Raw genomic sequence first — 23,093 nt, 5'->3', positions numbered from 1 at the left:
TGTTACTTATATTTATTTTATATTATACCAGTTTGTTATTTTGAATATAATACTTTGTTATCGATGTCATTTTTGAGAATAGCAATCTGAATACTTTCTGAGCATGATGTGAATAGAGAAATACTTTTTATATATTTTTTATGAGTTTTATTAACGAAATTCTTACAAAGCATCAACACTATCAACATGAGTAAGTAAAATAGTCCATATTTTCGTTTCGAGGTATGAAAAAATATTATTGAACAACTGGTATACAGTGTGTGAAATTTATAATTAAAGAGGTTCTCTCCATAACCAATTTGAAGCACTTCTTTCATTGTTTCATGGCTAAATAACGTGATTCATTCTATTTGAAATCACCTATTGCCAAACCCAAGCGATTCTGTAGAAATTTTCAAGACGGCAATTACTCTCGACATTGAAATACACTTAAACTTTGTGTTTCTAATTTATTTTATCTAACAATAAACCTCAAGCGACGATCCCGAAAGAAATTCTTACCCCCACTTAGAAATTCAATTTTTCCAAACGAATTTTTGTTTTTTTTATTTTTAGGTTATTATCCGTAGTTGATCCTCCAAACTTTGCAATACTTTCCCTAAAATTAAACTGTGAAATTAAGAAAATATTCAAACTGAATAATTCAAAATGTTATCTGATACATTATTTGTTAATTTAAGATTGATATCAAACTATTGTGAATGATGGAATATTTTAAAATACCAATACGTTTTTTCATATGTTTGACTACCTTTATTTCCTCAAAATCTTTCAAAGTTAGTGGAAAATTTTATCCAATTAAAGAACTCCAAAAGATTGGATCATTTCCGTTAATTTTATGAGTACCATACGATATAAATATGTCATTTCACACGCTCTTGACTAGTTAAAGTTTTTCTACTTGACATTCAATTCTTACCGGTAAAAAATAATGCTGAAAGTAAATAATATCAGGGATGTTATGCGGACTTCTTCAGACTCACATGTCCTATCTTTAAGGTCACGAGAAGCAACAATGAGTATTTCAACATACATGAAGAATTATCTGCAAGAACACTCCCACGTTCCAAAATCAGTGTTCAATTAGAAAAACTAGCAAACTTCAATCTACTGATGAACCCTGATGGATTTATCTAGATTTTCGTATTAGTTGAGTGTTTTTTGGAAATTTTCAAAAAAAAATATGATCTGCGAAAAATTTCTTGTCGTTATTTCAGAATTTATATTAATTTTAATTCATTTTCGATATATACAGGCTGTTTCAGGTTTTCTCTGAAGATATAAGACATTTTGGGGAGTCTGAATCAGTGTACGACATATCTCCTTTTTTATTATTCGTTTGAGAGATGCAGGGTGCTTCATGTATTTTATCGAAAACTTTCAATCGGCATTACTTTTGAATGATTTCATGAATTTTTTGAAGATTTCAGGAAATGAAAATTCACTCTTATTGACTTGTTGATAAGGCAGTTCGGGACTGGGATTATAATATTTTTCATATAACCTACATGTTATAAAACATCCTGTGTGTATACCAAATTTTCAAAAAGCGTATTTATACCCAAAAACTACATTAAAAACCTTATCGAACAAGCTTAGTGACAATACTGCCAAAGTTCGTATCAATATTCTACGTATTTTGTTGATAAATACAACGCTATCGAAATATTTGTCGATTTGTGTCTGCATCATAAAGTTATTCTCGATTAAACATGTCAGCTTCCGAGCCAAATTCTCGTCATTTGCAGGAGATTGTAATTTTCTGCTTTAATATGAATAAATCTGCAACTTAGGCTCATCGAATGCTCTCAAATACATATGGTGAAGCCGCTATTAGTGGAAGAACGTGCCGAGAGTGGTTTAAAAGATTCAAGAACGATGATTTTGACGTCAAAGACCAGCATGGCGATCGAAGAGAGGTTTTCGAAGATGCAGAATTGGAGGCATTACTTCAAGACTCGTGTCAAACGCAACAAGATGTGGCAGGATCATTAGGAGTGACGCAACAAGCCATTTTAAAATGTTTGAGGGTCATGTCAATGATTTAGAAACATGAAAATTGGGTGACGTTCGATATATGTTGAACAGCGTTTGTTTGCTTGTGAACAGCTGCTTGCAAGGCAAATACGGAAGGGATTTCTGCATCGCATTGGGACTGGAGACGAAAATTGGATTCATTACGATAATCCCAAGCGCAGAAAATCATGGGGATTTTCCGGTCATGCTTCCACGTCGACGCCCAAACCGAGTATTCACGGTTCCAAGGTCATTCTCAGTATTTGGTGGGACCAGCTCGGCGTAGTGTATTATGAGTTGTTAAAACAGACTGAAACAATCGCAGACGATCGTTATCGTACGCAATTAATGCATTTGAGCCGAGCATTGAAAGACAAACGGCCGCAATACAACGAGAGACATGATAAAGTGATTTTACAGCATAACAATGCTCGACTCCATGTTGCGAAAGTGGACAAGATATACTTGAAAACGTTGAAATAGGAAGTCCTACACCACCCGCCGTATTCTCCAGACATTGCTCCCTCGGACTATATTTCAATTTTCAATAAATAGGTACCTGGTAATCTCCGACTAATACTTTGATTCATTGAACGCCTCTATGGATTTCCACGAAAATTTCAAGAAATGAGTGCAAGTCAATGACCAATATTCACTTCTAGTAAATACTCATTTTCTGAAATTTCCATGAAAACGTTTACTATATTCTGATATGTAAACTTAAATAATATCCAATAATGAATTTATGAGTACATATTGTGGGCCAAAGTACGACAACAAAAAAATTTAATCAAAATTGCAATTGAAACTGTATCTTGGGTAGAATTCTTCAATTCTTAATTGTGAATGGCACGTAATTTTTAGTGATTCAAGAATGAACTTTTAGCTCTATTCAACGTCATAACATAATACGTATTTTAAATGTGGGAAAGAAATACTATTTACTATTATGTCAATTCAATTATACCTAGTTTTGCCAGTATCAGTTTAACCTTTGACGGGAAAGCTTCACATACTTGTATGTAGCTATTTGTAGATACCTAGTCGTGTTTTTAGTTGGTATCAGTGGTGTTTAAATTTTATTTCTTGATAAGGAATCGTTTATTTTCTTGGCGAAGGTAAGTGAACTCTTTCATATAACTTCAACAATAGCAATAAATATAACAGTTTTTATCAGATTTTTTTCGGTATTATTTTTTGTAATGTTGGTTTTTAAAACATTTCAGTTGGGAGTTTTTATTTTAAAACTAATTTTCCGATGTATTCTGATACTGAAAAACAAGAATAAATCAAATTATAAAAATTTTATATTCATAAGAACCTAGGAAGCACATGTCACAAAAAAATTAATAAATATTTCAAACGAAAATAGAATCATTCAAATCATTGTTCTGTTTTTTATCAAATCAGCAGGAATTTTTTTCTAATGTTGAGCAATTTATTCATATCGAATAAAATCATTTTAGTTTCCAGCTCTGTTATTTCGCAAATTTTAATTATTTTTTGTGGAAAATAACCATTTATGAGGAAAATCAGGATTCCATGAGTAATCTTCAACATGTAACATATTTTTTCAATATGGAATGCTGTATCATGTGAGCTGATCTAAGAACTGAAAAATACAACTCGAGTACCTACCTACCTATAATTTGCGAGCTCACCTTTATAAATTAATGGTTATAATTGAGAGCAGCAATTATTTGAGTCACCGCTGAAGATTAATTCATTTTCAGTATTTATCAAATTATTCAATTCCCCTGTGAAAAATTATACATTCTATGTGTATGAACAGTTTGTGTCATACTAGATGATTAATTTAATAAGAGTGCACCTCAGAGTAGGTAATAAACATAAATAGAGGGTGCATATGTCATTTTCAGTAAGCTAATTTCGTCCCCAACATGAACTATCAAAATTGACATGAAGCGCGCGGTAATGAAAACATATCAGTGATTACGATATTTTACTCAATTCGCGAGTTTCTCCTCAAAGAACGTACTTTTTATGTCCAATAGTGAATCAAAGTTTCATATTAACTCAAAATATATTGAAATAAATACCTAAATATTTCAGAAATTCAGAAAACAAACTTAAAGCGCGTCAAACGACCTGAAACAACCGATGACACTAGCAGAGCAAAAGTTGCCAAACCTTAGATTTCAGAAGGTAGATACAGAAAATAATGAATACTCTGCTTATTATAAATTCGACAATTAGGAAAAATATCAGATTACAAATATTCCAATTTGCATATTTAATCGGGAATCACTCAAATAAATCTATTTCATTCAATATAATATACATTCATAATGATAGTAAAATTGAGGGTTTGAAAATATATCACAATCCGACAACGTAATCTAACCATGTTGGGGACATGTAAAAATTGCGTATACTCCCTCTATATTAGTTTATTACTCTATGGAGTGCACTTTCAGTGCATATATTCAGTACACATACTTATATGTATAACGTTCTGTGATCTCCAAGGCCGCAATTGGCGCATGAATGCTCTTGAATTAACACCAGTCTGTTTCTCGTTTTTTTCAGTATATACTATAACAATAATATTTATTGATTAAATGATGAATAGACCAGAGATAATCCAAGATATTCGTGTGAAATTTCAACGCTTCCAATTCACCTATCGTGAGTTCACTACTTCAAACTTTTTTCAAGAATAATTCAACTCCCTGACCTTTCAATGAAACTGAAAGACACTTTTTACTCTCATTATCGTCAATTATGAAACGAAGAAAAACACGTAACTATAATAATCCACTTACAATTTTATTTACGCTCTTTCATGAATGGGATCATTCTTCCTCAGAAGTGAGTCACAGATTCCAAGGAAACCCTATTTCAATAGAGCCATTTACTGATTTACCTCTAAAAGATTGTTGATGTTTTCACGACCATAAAAATTTATAACATTTCAGCGAACAGCAAACGCATTGTCATTGACCCACTGAAATGGACAGTTAGCTTCTATACGCAAATGAACTGAAGATATGAATTTTGACGGGTGGACTTTCCTCAAGTTGGTAGAACTGGTGAGTGGAATTTGTTATGATTATCATCACCATGCAATATTGATAAAAAAAGTGTAAAGTTCAATGGTTTTTATATTATTATTTTTGATATTGATTGGATTTCAGAAATATACAGGGTTGCCATTTGAAAACGAAACAGACGAGATTACAGACGAAATAAAGTTTTTCGATAGAAATGCTCGGACAGGTCGATTTCTGTTTCGAGGGGGACAACTTAAGATGTAGGTTACGGACGCATAGCGCTTCAACCCTTGCTGCTACAACCCCCACCCCCAATTTTTGAATAGGGAAGATGGGGTGAGTGATACCTCAATTTAAAGGTATTCTTATACTGATTTCAGCACAGTAATTGTTTTTTCATTTTATGCATTAGTTCTCGAAATATTCATGCGTTAGTTAGTTAGGAAGGAAGCCACAGTCATGGTTGTTTTGAAGCTCAAAATGTCGATTTTTCACAAAACACTACAAGTGCCATGAAAACACCACTTCATTTTCAATACTTAGTTAAGAATATTTCGAGAACTAATGCATAAAATGAAAAAACAATTACTGTGCTGAAATCAGCATAAAAATACCTTTCAAATGAGGTATCACTCACCCCATCTTCCCTATTCAAAATTTGGGGGGGAGGGTTGTAGTAGCAAGGGTTGAAGCGCTATGCGTCCGTAACCTACATCTTAAGTTGTCCCCCTCGAAACAGAAATCGACCTGTCCGAGCATTTCTATCGAAAAACTTTATTTCGTCTGTAATCTCGTCTGTTTCGTTTTCAAATGGCCACCCTGTATATAAATGATTGTTTGTTTGTCCTTTATGTATTACTAAATTATTCATCCAATCTTCATAAAACTTTGGAAAGTTTTTGACTACAGTCCGTTAAAAGTTTTGAGCCCAAAAAGATGCCGAAAACGAACCTGAAAAAAACCATAAAATTAGTATTGTATTAATACATGAAAATCGTTTTCATTCATTCTTCAAACAACAACAAATGTAGCGTCATTTAGCCTTCAATATCTCGAACCAGACTCAACTCTTAATTCTGAAATTCTCTCTGAATATATTTCCAGGTTTTCGTGATAGCTTGCTTAGTAACCAAAAGAGCAACAGATGTGGAATCATACAGATTGTTTTTGTACCTCCAAAAAATATCCAGAGAGTGGAAACTCCTCAGGAACGTCACCTGGGGTTCATTTGGATCCTCTTTCGCAGATGCCACGTATGGAGGATATGTCATCATAACATCAATATTGTTTATAACCAGGCTCATTGGCGAAATACCCACTCACAGAAGAGTGATCGAGTATCTTTTCCTTGGATTTGGGGCTCTATTTTTTGTTATATTAGGTATGTAGCAAATGTAAACAGCTTGACCCATGTTAAATCTTTACACAAACATTTTAGGTACTTTGGAACTCTTTGCGATAGATGACCTACCTCCAGATCTTGTGGATAATGCCATCATCCTAGGCACTTTAACTCTTATAACAGCTGGTCTGTTCCTCATAGACATGGCAGGTCCAAAATCAGTTAAACCCATCAAACCTGCACAGCTCCGTAACCTCCAACAGGAACTAGAAAGACAAAGCTCCATCAGAGTAACGCCTGGTACCAACAACAACAACTCCCAAGTCACCTTCAACCTAGGGAAAAACGATGGAAAAACAGAGAAGGTCATGATAACAGAAATCAAGGAAGTGCAAAGAAATGGAGGTATCAATGGACAGACAGGCAAAAAAGGTGGAGAGTCAAAAGATGTAGTTGATGGTGGAATCAAGAAAGATTATGGATCAAAGAGGACTATCCAATCTCCAAAGACGTTTGGAATCTTCGGAAAAGACTTGGAGGAGATGGGAAACAGTGATACTGACGAGATCGATGATACTATTCCTCCAAAGATGCAGCAACATTCGCCTGTTTGGAGTAAAATTAGAAAGGGTAGAGATTCCTGATGTTTTTAGATCAGGTTTTGAGGTTCTGGGGTAATTGGTGTTTCAGTTTATCATTTGGAATCGGCATTCTTCTGCTTAGCAGATTTTGGATGATACAGTGTTTATTTCAGTCAGCGCTAATACTGATGAGTCAATTTTTTCAGGACAGTATGGTAGATATGACGTTGTTTCGCCTAACTTGATGTTCCCTAAAGGGGAATCTGAAGATGAGAGATCTCCTAGTGGACCTGGTGATCCAGGGTTTGTACAATATGCAGCAAAAACTTGGGGACAGACTGGAGGAAAAACACCAAGACATAGTCCTACGCCAGTTTGAATAATAAGACAAAATGAACTTTATTTTTGACAGATTCTGCAGTGCAAAATATTTCGCAAAAACTCTTTAGTGCGCTCGTGTTTTCAGTACCAAGAAAGTTAATAGTTACCATACCTTTTTAAATGGCGTGTGTAATTGTAAGAGTACTCGATTGTATAATTTTTTAGTGATTTTGCTATGTTTAGTGTTTAAAGATACTCATCTCACTTAATGAATTATTAGAATTTACTTTCGACACACAGTTCAGTAAACATGTCATCATACGTCAAAAAATTGTAGGTTAATATTTCCTATATTGAAATTTGTAAGAATACAGGATGCGCCATTGTACCTAAACGATAACACCCTACTAACCGGCATGGTCTAAATACTATTGATTTTAGCAAGTTTTGGGATTGATACTAGAAAATATGATATCACTAAAACCATTATACTTCAATAACATTATAATATTATCATTTGTATCATCTTGATTATTTATATTTTAATTAGACACTTGCTGTGTTTGTGAATTATTGCAGATGAAAAAAAAATTGAATGGAAACTAGACATGGATATTCGTTTTTGATCCAGTTTCTTCATTAAAATGAGGGAATAGCTGGGTAAATGTAAAAATAGTTCACTAGTTTGATCAGAAGATTAACCTCATCTTGCTAAAAAGTGTATATGTATATTTTTCGTTACACTGCCTATGTATTATTATCAATTTAGTTTTATCTTTGGCAACTTCCGGCACTACTAGGTAAGGAATTAAGCCATATTTTACTGACATCTTTTATCTACAAGATGTTCCTAATTTGGAGGTACAAACGAGAATAATACCTGACATCATTTTTTTGAGAAAAAAGTATTTGTTTTTGGGAATCTGTTAGCAATTCCGAGAAAAAATTTCGAACAATTCTCTAGTAATCCTCGAAAATCCAAATTATTGTGAAGATTCGGTTAGTGAGCTGTGATGGTACTTATTTACCCAATATTTAGCGAATATTAAGAAAGATTCGACACTGTTATATGTAATCATCATAGTAGACATAGTAGGACTACAAGAAACACCCTGTATATCGAAAACAAAGCGCTTACGTGCAGGCCCACGTTGATAGGACTCTTTTTCTTAAAATTATCCAGGAAATCTCTCATTTTCTTTTTGTACAATTTAGGGACACCCTGTATATTTATCATTGAATATTTCTGACACCTTGTGAATTCCCTGTATGGTGAGGTTAGATGGAGGCAAATCAAACAAATTGTGAACTATGTTGTTCTCAAAATTTTATTTCGAAATAACAGTCACCTATATTTTCAACAATTTTACAATAATATAATAATTACTTTATTAATTAATGAATTGTATACGATACAGACAGACATTTGTAAAATCTTTGTTCTTGGTTGAATGAAATAATGGAGTTAGTTTGAAAACAATGTAAATAGATTGTATAAAATTATATTAACGAAAAAAATTGGGCACCAATACTTTCGAAATATTATTTATGTGTTCTTATTTTATATATGTATATGGTTTCGTTTATTATATTTAGGATTAATGTCTATACAGATTCACTATATAAATAAATATAGCTAAGATTTCTTAAATTGTATTATTTACAACATATAATCATACTCAATAAAATCATTAGTCGTGATTACTCAATCATATCCATGCGTCTCTTGATGGATATGTTGAGTTATCAGTTCCTTGGGGCATTGGACTGTTCCAAATTGATATATTGTCTGACTAATCTTGAAATTTCGTGAGCTTGTTCAGTATGCAGTCTTGTCACCCTCTGTTGCAGTAAATTACCACATTTCATGTCCAAAAAGAGTTCACCCTCTTCAGATCTCACTTTCCTAGTCGAAATAACCTCTGCGTAGGGCCAATGTTGTAGGGTTTCATGGCTGATCATGTCCAAGAAGTGAACTCCACCTCTGTTCAGAGCTAGAATATGTTCCTTCCATTCGTTCTCACCTGTGATCCTTTTGACTGCGAAAAATGAACTACCAAACAGTGGCCAATTGCTGAGAACCTACAAATAATACGTATTTTGAAGCAAAACAGTGATGACATTATACAGATGTTCCTTAGCTATTGGTCTAAGTGAATTTGTTCATTATACATAGGCGTACAACTTTGCTTCCGCCGTTTTTTTCCGAAATTCGAGGCTTTATTGTAAAAAATGGTTATGCATTTAGGATTCAAAGTATTGTCCATCGCTAGCCACTACTTTCTCCCATCTTTCGGGCAGCGTAAGAATCCCGCGTTGAAAAAACTGGTCATCTTTTGAAGCGATCCACGAATAGATCCAATTTTTTAAATCATCATTCTTGAAGCGTTGAAACCACTTTTGGCACGTTCTTTCACAAATAGCCACCTCACCATAGGTATTTAAGAGCATTTGATGAGCCTTAGCCGCAGCTTTCTTCATCTACTACTTACCGCTACAACCATCTTTTGCAAAACGGCGGAAGCAAAGTGGTACACCAAATAGTTTGATTATTGTAAAACATTATCTTACCTGCAACACACGGTGTTTGGCTCTAGAAACTTGTAAATTGGCTGCTTGCCCCCAAGATGTTTGCACCAACGCAAGCCATTGAGGAGGTCTTGGTTCCCTCATAGCAAGAACTGGTTTTGGAAGCAAAAATTTGACTTCTTTGAGACTAGGTGAATGGTTCAAATCGGCAGCTTTGTGCAAAAGAGCTGCTATCAGTGCTATATCCCTGACGATACTCGGTGTTAGGTTTGGACTTCCCAACCTCAACAGAAGACCTAGAACAAAATCATTATGATACAACTGACAATCGACATTCTCTGGAATTACTACCTTCAAGGTAATCTGGAGCCACTTGATTGAACAATACTTCGGTGTAAAGTGGACTAGTATCATGTTTCAACGGATGATACCAAACAGATCTGCAGAAAATTAAGTAGAAAGGTTGGGCAGCCTTGTGCAGCTCAGTGGTGACGTCCAATATATACTCATCAGCAGCCAAAGGCATGGTGAAGGCATCACCTTGCACGATACAATACAGACTGAATTCTTGCTGCTCAGCTTCTGAGTTTATTCCAATCAGGTCGCAGAGTTCGGTGATCACATCGGCCACAACTGTGCTGCACCTGGTGTTGACCACCCTTTCAGCACCTGCAAAGATTGTGAATCTAGTAGTTGAAGCGATGCTTTTCAGGAAGACAATGTAAATTGTTGGTTTCAAAAGAATACAAGTTCGTTGACTATCGACTGACCAGAACACTGGACTAGCATATTCTGTGTTATGTGAATTAACTCCACGATTTAGGAAAAATTGACTTTACCTCCTGGCAATCTGTAAATTTGTCGTCTTGCGCTTCTTCCAGCACTAACTGCGGTGACTTCTTCAACGCTGGGTACGTTCTTCCTTCCTCCACATCTCTGGGTCTTTCTGAGATTCGACAAACAAACTCCGGCTGTACCATGACAAATTCTCCTTCTGTCAGAGGCGGCCGAAGACAGATGTTCTGTCAGGAAGGGTAGCAGGACTTCTGAACAAGCGAAATAAGCTGCAACAATCGACAGGAGTCTCCAGGCTCTTTGACAAGATTCAGGCGATTCCGATTTATTGTTGGTCGTTTGCTTCATCAGCTGGCAGAACACCTCATCTCTGAGCATGACATGCTTGTGACAATGCTGTTGGAAAAACGCAAGGTTACAGAAAGGTTGGATTTTGACTAAGAATTAACCATTTTACCATTAGCACAGTGTAGACACATTTCACTTCAGTCATTTCAGGAGTTAGAGGCATATCGCCACAATATCTCAAGATGCACTCGAAACATTCCACAGCTAGAAGGCAAAGTTCTGGATTCTCGATGGCCAGAAGTGGTCCGTCCAGTGGCGTACCCTGCCATTTGATCATGTCGGTCTGTTGCTTCCAGGTCCATTCTTTGCTACGTTTATCCTTGGATTTTGCAGAGTCATTTTTGAGTCTTTCCAATCTGTAAAGAAGATAATTCATCAGACATTGTTTTTTTTGGTAGGTTTTGAATAGAATATAAGCAGTATTCTGATACCCTTCTGGTATATTTAAAATTTTATAAAGTGTTGGCGAAGTTTATGGTGATTTCATAGTTTTTTATTTTGAAATATCTTGAAATTATTGGAAAAATTGTTTTATATTTTGTGTAGCGAGATTTACGTAGTTATGTGACATAGATTCATCACTAGATTCCTGAGTCATTCTTCAAGAGAACAATATTCAAAGAATCAACTGGCCAGCGAACTCACCAGATATGCATCCAATTGAACACCTATGGGATTACTTAGGGAGAGCAATATCCAATCTTTTGACGATGTGTGTATCTCCATGTGTGGATATATATCGGGTGTCCCAAGGTGAGTGGCCTATTAGATTATTATGGAAACTATTGATGGTAAAGATTTCAAATTTTGTGGATAGATATTTGGCCATGTAAGGTACATTTTTAAAATAATTTCACATTTCCAGTGTTGCCGGATGTACCACAATTTGGCAACAACTTTGTTATTTTGAATAGGACATCCGGTATTTCTATTTTTTTTATGATACTCCATAAAATATTAAATCTATTCACTCTTACTTTTCCATCTCTATCTTCAACGGTTTTTGAGTTATTAATTATTTTTCGAAATTTTTGATCAAATTGGCGTATTACGAAAATGACTCTAGTTCGTTCAATATTTGAGATTTAAGTCAGAAATTTTGCAAGTCGTTAGATATTGATCTGATCTGTGTCACTGCTCTTGAATTATGGTTGTCAATAATACAGGACGGACCAAAAAAAATCATCATTTGCCAAGTTACAAAATTGTAAAAAAGTCTATTTTTTCAAATTAGACACCTAGTATATTTTTCAATTTTTGGAATCAGTACAACACACTCTACAATTTTTCTATTTACGTCCCTATACCTATCTCAACTGGATTCCGAGTTATATGCGTTATATGTGTATATCTTTCTTGAGCCATTATTTATAGAAAGACCTCGGAACAAAACACCTGTTAGGCAATTATTGTTTATTTTGACATTTATGGATTGAACTGATTCATTGATATATCGATCTATGAACCACATAGAGAACATCAGGGCCCCCGCAAGGGTCATCAACGCCCGCGTGCCGAAAATATTTTGGCGCCCCTTAAGGGGGGAAAGTGGAGAAAAACGTCGCAGGATAATCGGCAAAAAATGTTTCAGTTTTTGTTAGGAATTTATTTGTAGAAGGGTTAAAAAAACTATCAGCAACCTTCATTGAATGCCTTAAGAACTTTATGCTGTCAGTTGTTGCATAATACATTTTTTAAATGTTTCATTATTTTATTCAAGCATTCGATCAAAACCGCATTTTATTTTAATTTTGTAATGAAACTGCAGAGTTTTCAAAACCTGAGCTTTATTCTTCTTTAAATTATTCATAATATTATATTAAAATATTAATATTATTATTAATAATTATTAAATATTATTCCATACTCCCAGCCATTTTCTCCCTTTGTTGAAGTCTAGCTTTTTTTTGCTCTCGAAATTTTGCATCAGAAGGTCGTTTTCTCTTATATGGCTCCTAGAATTTAAGAAAAACTTGATCCAAAATTGGTAAGGACATTCACCCATGATTTACTTTGCGCCATCCCTTTGAGAATAACCCGTATGTTTTCATTTTTATGAATTTAAACCTTAAATCCGAGCCTTTAAACCTAAACGGAGTTAATAATAATAATAAGTTAAGACCGATCTGAAGCACATACCCTGTTCCTGTTATAATAATTAATTTTTGGCAAAGGTGAAATATAATTTTTTTAGAATGTCAAACGGCTACGAACATCAAATAAATAATACAGATCCAGGGTGCATGTTAAAAAAAAATTAAGTATAATATGATGGTGGCCCCAGGTAACAAATTCGAAATATCAAAGTCGATTCAATTTTTTCACGATTACAAACAATACTTCCCTATTTGAAGCAAATAAAAATAATATTATAGTATATAGGTATGGGATAATTTAGGATGTGCACCATTTTAAACAGAAAAAAAAAATCGAATTTTATAGACTAATAGAAATGCTAATACTGTATGTGGATAGGTACTTACCATTTCATAAAATTTAATTTAATCACAACAAGAAACAGTAAAACAAACCATAATTACACAAAATACAAATCTTTCCAATTATCTGAGTATTTTAATTTTTTGCGTCTTGAACTCAACCCCTAAACGTTTCGAAACAAAATAACTATTTTTTGAATAGGTTTCTGCTGTTATAGCATAGCAAGCAGATTTTGGTAGTTTCAGAAATTCTCTGTAACATGTAGTATTTTTCCTACAGATGGTGGCGAAAGTTTCAGTAATTCCCCTGGCTAAAAGCTATCGCTTCGGTATTTATGATTGTTTTTGTGTACCATATGCGTTTTAGTGATGATCGAAGAAATGGTGCCCGCCGTCCGGTGCAAGGTGGTCCATAAAGAAATCCCGTACCGTCAAAGGGATGATTATTTATGATTTGTTTACTCGAAAAGAATCGTATAATTGCAATCTGTGGCCGAGGTTATTTTATAGGGATTGTGACGTTCGGGAACTTGTTTGGATGTGTAAAAGATGTCTTTGCACGTTTAAAATTGTTGAAAAAATAAAAAAAATCTTTTTCAAAAACCTTTGGTCTTTCGGATTTCCATGCGGTCTATAAGAGATTTTGGCGCCCCTTAAGAGTGGCGCCCGCGTGCGGTGCACGCGTTGAACGCGCGGTTGCGGGGGCCCTGGAGAACATAACAATACAAAAGATATTAACACTTATTGAATCAATGTGAAATCTAATAAACGCATATAACTCGGAATCCAGTTGAGATAGGTATAGGGACGTAAATAGAAAAATTGTAGAGTGTGTTGTACTGATTCCAAAAATTTAAAAATATACTAGGTGTCTAATTTGAAAAAATAGACTTTTTTACAATTTTGTAACTTGGCAAATGATGATTTTTTTTGGTCCGTCCTGTATTATTGACAACCATAATTCAAGAGCAGTGACACAGATCAGATCAATATCTAACGACTTGCAAAATTTCTGACTTAAATCTCAAATATTGAACGAACTAGAGTCATTTTCGTAATACGCCAATTTGATCAAAAATTTCGAAAAATAATTAATAACTCAAAAACCGTTGAAGATAGAGATGGAAAAGTAAGAGTGAATAGATTTAATATTTTATGGAGTATCATAAAAAAAATAGAAATACCGGATGTCCTATTCAAAATAACAAAGTTGTTGCCAAATTGTGGTACATCCGACAACACTGGAAATGTGAAATTATTTTAAAAATGTACCTAACATCGCCAAATATCTATCCACAAAATTTGAAATTTTTACCATCAATAGTTTCCATAATAATCTAATAGGCCACTCACCTTGGGACACCCGATATATGGGTTGAGAAAGAAGAAGTTATGCAGTGTCAAATATAAATTTGGAATGACTATAATACATATGCAATGAGAGGAGTTCCATGTGTAGGTCAAGCGAATTATCTGATCCTATATTCGTAAAGTCTTCCAAGGTTTTCATAAAAGTTTTGACCATGAAAGTCATAATGTACGATACAGGATGCCATTTTTGCCACACCACTGACCAATTGGGTCTCCCTGCTCATCGGACTGAGACAATCACAATTAGTACAATCCACTTATACCGTGTGTGCCTTATGATAAATCGTAATTAAGTTTTTATCGGTGCTATTAGAGAAAGAGCATCGAGGAAACTCGGAATAATGGTATGATTGAATGAATGAAGAGGTGGTTTTTCGTATTTATTTATATACTCGTATCTTATTATCATATTTATCTGAATAACCTACATCGGGGATTACTCGTTAGGGAGATAATAGAATACTTTCTTGTGAATGTTAGGAAAATTGTTGGAGGTAATTGAATAGAGATGCAGAAGCGTTGGAGGAATCAGCCCATGAAGTTTATGAGGTGGTAGATAAGTGAGGATTGAAGGGAATTGTAAAAATTGGTTTCAAGAATTTCAGTTAATGATTTTCATTTTTTTAATAAATTTTAAAACGTTAAGATGAATTTCTGTTGAACACTAAGAATATTTAAAATCTAAAGATATTTTAATGAAAGAGTTTAGCTAAGTATTCAAAAATGAGCTCTGATTTTGATGAAACAATTCAACAGTTTGTAAACCTTGTTGAAGCTTGCATCTTTTCATGATTCAATGGCACAACCTACTAAACACAAATGACAAAAGAAATGTCGAAAAACAATAAACATTTATTAGAACCCTTTTAAATTGTATCATTCTTATTGTAATGGCCCTATACATATATTCTTTTATCAGAGGACATAGTATAATTTTTGTGGCGATACTGAATGTTTGCCAATTTTTGCCAAAACAACAATTGCTTCATGATTATTATAACGCGTTATTGGATCGTTTGAAGGATGAAATCGTTAAAAAACGGCCCCATTTGAAGAAAAAAAGATGCTGTTTCATCAAGATAATGAGCCGTGTCACAAATTAATTAAAACAATAGCAAAATTGCATGAATTGGGCTTCGTATTGCTTCTGCATCCACCGTATTCGCCAGATCTGGCCCACAGCGACTTTTTCCTGTTCTCAGGCCTCAAAAAAATGCTCGCCGGAAAGAAATTTAGCGCCAATGAAGAAGTAATAGCCGAAACTGAGGCCTATTTTGAAGCGAAAGACAAATCGTACTACAAAATGATATCGAAAAGTTGAAAAATCGTTATAATCGCTGTATCGCAACTATGTTGAACAATAAAATCGAATTTTGCCAAAAAAATGTGTTTTAATATGGTAGACAATGGAACTTTTCAAGTTAATGAGGCGATAAAATTGATTTGATGTTGTAAAAAAATTGTAACTGAGCTGATGCAGAAAAATGCAAAACTACATTTAATGGTTCTGTGGCTGAAAAGGCCAAAAGTAAAAAAAAACTTTCATTCAAAGCCTAGGACTGCTCATTTTAGTCATAAATAAAAAAATTTCAAACCATTCGTACTACTTAATTATATTTGGGAACTGGAAATCAAACAAAAAACAAAAGATTCAACAAGGTCGTCTCAATATTTTATGATGAAACAATTACTGAATATCAAACATGAATTAGACAAGAGCAAATATGAATCTACGATCTTACATTAGAGTAGAAGTAGAATAAAGGCTAAACTACCAAAAAGTCAAAGGCTTTATTCACGAAAGAACAAACGAATCTACGAAAACCTTTTTGTACGCCCATGACTGGACGAAAAAGTCACGTTTGAGAAATTTCAACATTACAAATAGAGCGCTAATAAAAAAAAAGGAAATTGTCAACATTTGCGAAAAAACATTATATTCTGATCTGGAAGCCAAGCAGCGTTGGGCATGATCAGCACAAGAATGGGTGATCGTCTTTCAGGAATCAACTCAGGTACTCGAAATTTTTTTCGGGGCAGATTGAGTTGCAAACGAGCAGATCAACAACATTATTCTATTATTACCTCTTGAGATGCTTCCTGATGATACCCATAACCCCAAAAATGGCACAAAAGTCACACCAAAACTATACGCGGTCCGCCTACACGTAAAAAAAACTCGCGTCTTCTTTCTTCCGCTTCATCACAGTCGTAAAACGAAACGCAAAATGAAGAATCGGCGTCAAAACTGCGAATGAACCGGAATAAACGATGGGAACATCGCTATTTCAACACTGATTGCACAACAAACGTCGACTTTTCCATTCTTTCGTGGATTTGGTCGATATGTAGAGTAGTCAGGTGGATGTTGTACCGGAAGTAGACTTCCCATATGTGGAATTACGTAAAAAAAGGGGGTCGATAGGAGACCATTGTTTTTCTGTTGTTTGAGCGTGTCGATAAGAGGAAGAATTAATCGAAACTTCTGTGATTTTCGCACATCGCTCGATGTGCATTGAATTAATTTACTTATCGAGTATGTTTTTTACATTAATTTGCTAAGGTGTGTTTTTTTTAGAGCTATAGAACTTTAAATTGCAATAAAACAATAATAATTATAACTATTACAATGGATTATTCGATTGACATGAATTTTATTTATCCGCAAGATAATCTTCTGGCATTACATTTTAAATATGATTTCTGGCATATGAACGCTACGGCTGGCTCGGATGTAGTCCAATCTGGACGTCCAATTTTCGATGATTTTTTCCAACATTTGTGGCCGTATATCGGCAATAACACAGCGAATGTTGTCTTCCAAATGGTCAAGGGTTTGTGGCTTATCCGCATAGAGTATAGACCAATGACTTTACATGGCCTCCCAGAAAGTAGTCTAGCGGTGTTAAATCACAAGATCTTGGAGGCCAATTCACAGGTCCAAATCGTGAAATTAGGCGGTCACCAAACGTGTCTTTCAATAAATCGATTGTGGCACGAGCTGTGTGACATGTTGCGCCTTATTGTTGGAAACATAGCTCCTGGACATCATGGTTGTTCAATTCAGGAATGAAAAAGTTAATAATCATGGCTCTATACCGATCACTATTTACTGCAACGAGCTGGCCATCATCGTTTTTAAAGAAGTACGGACCAATGATTCCACCAGCCCATAAAGCGCACCAAACAGTCAGTTTTTCTGGATGTAACGGTGTTTCGACATACACTTGAGGATTAGCTTCTCTCCAAATGCGGCAGTTTTGTTTGTTGACGTAGCCATCCAACCAGAAGTGCGCTTCATCGCTAAAATGGACGTAGTGCGCGATACGTTTTCCGAACAGAACCATTATTTTCGAAATGAAATTGCACTATTAGCAAGCGTTATTCAGGCGTGAGTGTATTCATGATGAATTGCCAAACCAAACTGAGAATAAATCACTTGATAGCTGTTAAATCGGTCGCCATCTTGAACAGTAATGCCAACTTAAAGTTATATACCTCGAAAAAAAACACCCATTATGAATATTTGATAAAAATTTTTCGATATAAAAATTTTCAGGGGGGCACAAAATTCGGTTGATTAGGGATCGATAATTCTAACACCATTCACCCATTTTTCGTAGACCTCATAGTTAGAAAAACTCGAAATTTGGGAAAAAATCAGTAAAAATTGAATTTCTATACTAGAATTGTTGTATCTTCTGAAATATTTGTTACAGACCACTAAAATATAAACGTTTTTTGAAGATCGAGCTCCGACCTATATCGCATTCAGGTTTCAAGTCCTTATTTTGAATCTAGAAGAGGTGGCAGTCTCGAGAAAATTATCAATTTTTTTTTGAAAATTTCAGTTTATATGCTATAATTTCTGAAATAATGGACTAATCGCCCAACTGCAAGCAGTTGATCGATCTACGTGATTGAATTAATCAATAAAGAGGTACAAAATTACCATCCTTCTTCGCACATCTCAAGTTACAACCAAACAAATAAATATAATCAACTTCATAAATGAACCTTTTACAGCAATGAAGGCCCTGAGGCCATTCAAGAGAAAACCGTCACTTTCTAAACAGATAGGCGAAAGAATTGCAAGATGATGAGGCACTTCTGTAGCCGGAAATGCCGAATTCCATCGAGATGAGTTTATTGTTCGTATAAGAAGTGGAAATAAAGAAATGAGATAATATTATATTTCATTCTTAATGTTGGAACAATTGAATCTTGGACTTTGGGAACAATAGGTTATAAAATTTTTAGATTCGATTGAAGATTCCGTTAAGAGTTATTTGTATGAAATTTAGGGTACGTACACTTATTTCCGGATGGTTTTTTTAATTATTAATGTTTTTTTTTGGCATTATCTACCTTTGCGGGCAAGTTGCTATGAGCTAATCATTTCCACACAACTTTCGAAATGAAAGACCTGAAAATTTTCAGAGTAGATACGTTACTGGGATGAATCTACCTAATGAGTTGGAAGTTCGACGCCTTCTGCAATTTTTTTTTCTGATGAAACTTATTAGTTGCTCGAAGAATAGCGACAATAATAAATAATAATTTTTGAGAAGTGGTGAGATCGAAATTATACACAAAACTTGAAATTGTTGTTTTATATGAATATAAAAAAAATCGTATTTGCATGTGTAGACACACAAAATCTCAACTCCTTCTGTTTGCAGACACGGAAATATTTAGTATTTTTTTCCAACATCCAGAATTTTCTATGGTTTCTGGTTAATTTCGTTGTCAAACTGATACTCTTGTGCCGTGTAAAGATAATCCACTTCAAAATTTGTCTATAACAGGCCAATTGAAAAGTCCCTGGTCTACCATAGTAAAACACATATTTATCTACTCCTATTGAATTATAAACTCATTATTCAACTGCTTATGAGCAATTAATAGTATCTATTAACAAACAGCGTGATTTATAATAACTCACTACTATAACTCACTATTATAAATCGGATAATATGGATCTGTGCTTCTATACTTCTCTGCTTCTATTCGATTGGCCGAAAGGGAACATTCCATTATTGTTATTGAGGGGAGGAATGTCCGAGGAAATGTCACTTTTGACGTTTTCAAATTAAGTTGATATCTAATTATTGTGAATGTTTTGCTGAAAACGATTAATTCAGATATTGAAGATGAAATATTATAAAGGTATACATTTCCAAAAGACAAACAGCTAATGTTACCATAAAGAATTAATTGCCCGAAAAAATATAAAGGAGTTTGAAAAAATTTTCAAGATTGGTGTAGCAGTAAGATCATTAAGTCATCGTTTGCAGGGAATATTTTTTGGTATATTTTAATGCATTTTTATAGGCAATTATTAAGGTTTTTCAATAAATTTCTATGTCTGTACTCTGTACTGGATTCGGGCTAGCAGAAGCTAGTTCGATTGTGATTGGTAGCACTAAGTTTCCATCTTTCTTGTACGGGATCGAGCACATTATGTTTATTTCCCGTTCTTTCTGTCTTTATTCTAAGTCTGTATTTTTTTCTTAGTATTCATTGATATAGTCGTAGATAAAGTATAGTATTCAACTTGCGGTAATGGTCATAACTCACTTGATGAATTACAGCACTCGCCTGCGGCTCGTGCTGCAAACATCATCTGTGTGAGTTATGACCTACATTACCGCTCGTTGAATAATATACTATTTTTGGCGAAATTCGATTTTATTATTCAACATAGTAGTCTTCGAGGGCGATACAGCGAATATAGCGATCTTCCAACTTTTCGATACAATTTTTACTTCTTCATTGGCGCTGAATTTCTTCCCAGCGAGCATTCTTTTGAGGTCTGAGAACAGGAAAAATTCGCTGAGGGTCAGATCTGGCGAATACGGTGGATGCAGAAGCAATTCGTAGCCCAATTCATGCAATTTTGCCATTGTTTTCATTGATTTGTGACACGGCGCATTGTCTTGATGAAACAGCACCTTTTTTTCTTCAAATGGGACCGTTTTTTAACGATTTCATCCTTTAAACGACTTTTTTTTCCTCGTTTTGGATTCGGTTCATCGGGTGAAGTCCACTCAGCTGACTGTCGATTGGACTCCGGAGTGAAATGATGGAGCCATGTTTGATCCATTGTCACATATCGACGCAAAAATTATGGTTTATTGCACTTAAACGGATTCAAACACTGCTCAGAATCATTAACACTTGTTGCCTTTGATCGATTGTGAGCTCGCGAGGCACCCATTTTGCACACAGCTTTCTCATGTACAAATATTCGTGAATGAAATGATGTACACGTTCAGTTCAGATGATATCTTCACAATGTCTGCTATCTCGATCAACTTCACTTTACGGTCATTCAAAATTATTTTGTGAACTTTTTTGATTTTTTCGTCTGTGACAGCCTCTTTTGGGCGTCCAATGTGTTCGCCGTCTTCGGTGTTCATTTCACCACGTTTGAAATTAGCATACCAATCAATGATGGTTGACTTTCCTGGTGCAGACCCCGGAAATTCTTCATCAAGCTAAGATTTTGGTTCAACTGTATTTTTTCCCTTCAAAAAGCAATATTTTATCAGCACACGTATCCTTTTTTTTTATCTCTTTTCAAATAACAAAAGGAGCTACACTCACAACGCAATATCTCACAAACTAATGATTGGACAGCTGTCAAATTTTGACACGTATCGTTTGAAGGTTGGTACTAACTAAAAATCATTTGGATTTAATACTACCACCGCCACCTGAGCATCAGACCAGGGACTTTTCAATGGGTCTAATATTACGACGAGTAGTAGGTCGATAAACTGATGAATTAATGAAATCTTAATTCTTAATGAATTCTCCATAGTATTCATAAATCAACACTGATTTTGTTGAAACAATTCAACCATTTGTAAACGTTGATGAATCGTGTATCTTATCATGATTAACTGCCATAACCTAGTGAACATAAATGACGTAAGTAATTTCAAAAAACATAACACTAAATGTTGCCATTATAACGATTTGAAATTGTATAATTTCTATTGGACAACCTGTTGCAATCTACGAATATGTTTCTCACAGTCAACTAACGCATTATCGTCTTCGAATATCAATCTACTTAAACCAGATCGAAAAGACTCCTTCGCAGATACGGTTAGGAATTTGTGATCATGTCTTACTCACACTTTGTACACTTCCTGGTAAAGAGAACCGGAGTACAAGGGGAAAGTAGAGAATTTCCTCGATAATAACATACTGCACTTTTTCCACGCTAGATGCTCCTTCGAAAATTGCACCTAAGAAGTCCTTAATCCATCTTTAATTCAACCAATCTATCCAGATGAGAACAAAACACAGATTACACTACTTGCGGAACGTACCTACTTAATTAAACTCTATGCATTCTGTAACCAAGAATGTAGGTTTTTTTTCGACGACCAGATCGAGACCGTTTGAGAGATTGAAGATGACTGATGAAAATTCGGTGATGACATTTAGAATTATGTAGGTTCACCTCGTAAAAAACACAATAAAAATTGAAATTGTGTAATAGTGGCATAAAGTTTTATTATTATGCTTTCTAAATTTATACAAAAGAATGCGTTGCACGATTTCAGATCATAATCTGTCGATTGAAGAATTAAGATTTCAAAACAAGACGAGAATCATCCGATATACGGGGTCGGGTTGAAAAGTTTTTGCGATTTTTTTCGTTCATATAAAAATTTTTGAACGACTCCAATAAATGAGACGATCCTAAAAATGGGCAGTTAATATTCAGATTTTCAACTTACTCTGCCGATTGCCTAAAGTTCTGGATAGCAAACTGGAGGAAGGAATATTTTCCAGATGGTGGTACAGGACTTCTTGGAGAAGGTGGATCTTCCCTTGTTGGTGACTTTGATTCGCTTCTTAAGGTTGATTTCGTATCTGTTATTACTTCTATTCTCTCAACAGAAGACTCTCTTCTTGGTGGGGGTGATTTGGACTGCATCTGGAAAAAAAATACATATCTTGAGAAACAACATCCTACACGTTTGATGTATCAGTTGTGCGTTGAAGTTGAATACAAAGTTGATGTATTAAATGAAAATTGATTTATTTTACGAGTTGATTTAATGACTGACACTTCTTCAGCATTTGTACAATAACTACAAGTTTATAAACATGATTGGGTTTATAGGCAATAATTTTCAGAGCTTTCATGTTTAATTTTCCTTATGTTACTTATAATGGAAAGTAGATATAGTTAATTTGTAAGTAACAACAGATGTCATGATGACAATTGATAAAGTTACTGCAATCACTTGATTCGTTGGTATACACATGTGCAACAATTGTTCATGCAAAATTTAGTCAGTATCATATAATTCAT

The 23,093-nt window shown here is 34.6% G+C and overlaps 2 protein-coding genes across 4 annotated transcripts in view; one reads left to right on the top strand and one right to left on the bottom strand.

The window, feature by feature from the left end:
- The first annotated feature begins 2,982 nt into the window (after positions 1–2,982).
- LOC123681758 lies at positions 2,983–7,551 on the top strand. 2 transcript variants are annotated; one of them, XM_045620032.1, is made up of 5 exons: positions 2,983–3,134; positions 4,956–5,069; positions 6,135–6,411; positions 6,469–7,002; positions 7,160–7,551. In XM_045620032.1, exons 2-5 carry the CDS (start codon positions 5,028–5,030, stop codon positions 7,330–7,332), a joined length of 1,026 nt encoding a protein of 341 aa, XP_045475988.1. In that variant the 5' UTR covers positions 2,983–3,134; positions 4,956–5,027; the 3' UTR covers positions 7,333–7,551. The 2 variants fall into 2 exon arrangements, with proteins under 2 accessions (XP_045475988.1, XP_045475989.1); XM_045620033.1 differs by having other exon boundaries at positions 6,469–7,046; positions 7,160–7,301.
- Positions 7,552–8,584: 1,033 nt separating this feature from the next.
- The window catches only part of LOC123681757 (unconventional myosin-XV), a 78,549-nt gene continuing 64,040 nt past the window's right edge, over positions 8,585–23,093 (bottom strand). For both annotated transcript variants that reach the window (XM_045620030.1, XM_045620031.1), the window contains 6 exons: positions 22,513–22,712; positions 11,056–11,302; positions 10,643–10,994; positions 10,155–10,472; positions 9,846–10,099; positions 8,585–9,356 (listed from right to left, as the gene is read on the bottom strand). In XM_045620030.1, coding sequence (XP_045475986.1) covers positions 9,021–9,356; positions 9,846–10,099; positions 10,155–10,472; positions 10,643–10,994; positions 11,056–11,302; positions 22,513–22,712 — 1,707 coding nt within the window. In that variant the 3' untranslated portion in view covers positions 8,585–9,020. The remainder of the gene's footprint in view (positions 9,357–9,845; positions 10,100–10,154; positions 10,473–10,642; positions 10,995–11,055; positions 11,303–22,512; positions 22,713–23,093) is intronic.

Source organism: Harmonia axyridis, chromosome 6 (assembly GCF_914767665.1).
Source record: "Harmonia axyridis chromosome 6, icHarAxyr1.1, whole genome shotgun sequence".
Classification (NCBI taxonomy): Eukaryota; Metazoa; Arthropoda; class Insecta; order Coleoptera; family Coccinellidae; genus Harmonia; species Harmonia axyridis.
The sequence above is the reverse complement of the archived record's forward strand: the minus strand, read 5'-3'. Positions and strand labels throughout refer to the sequence as shown.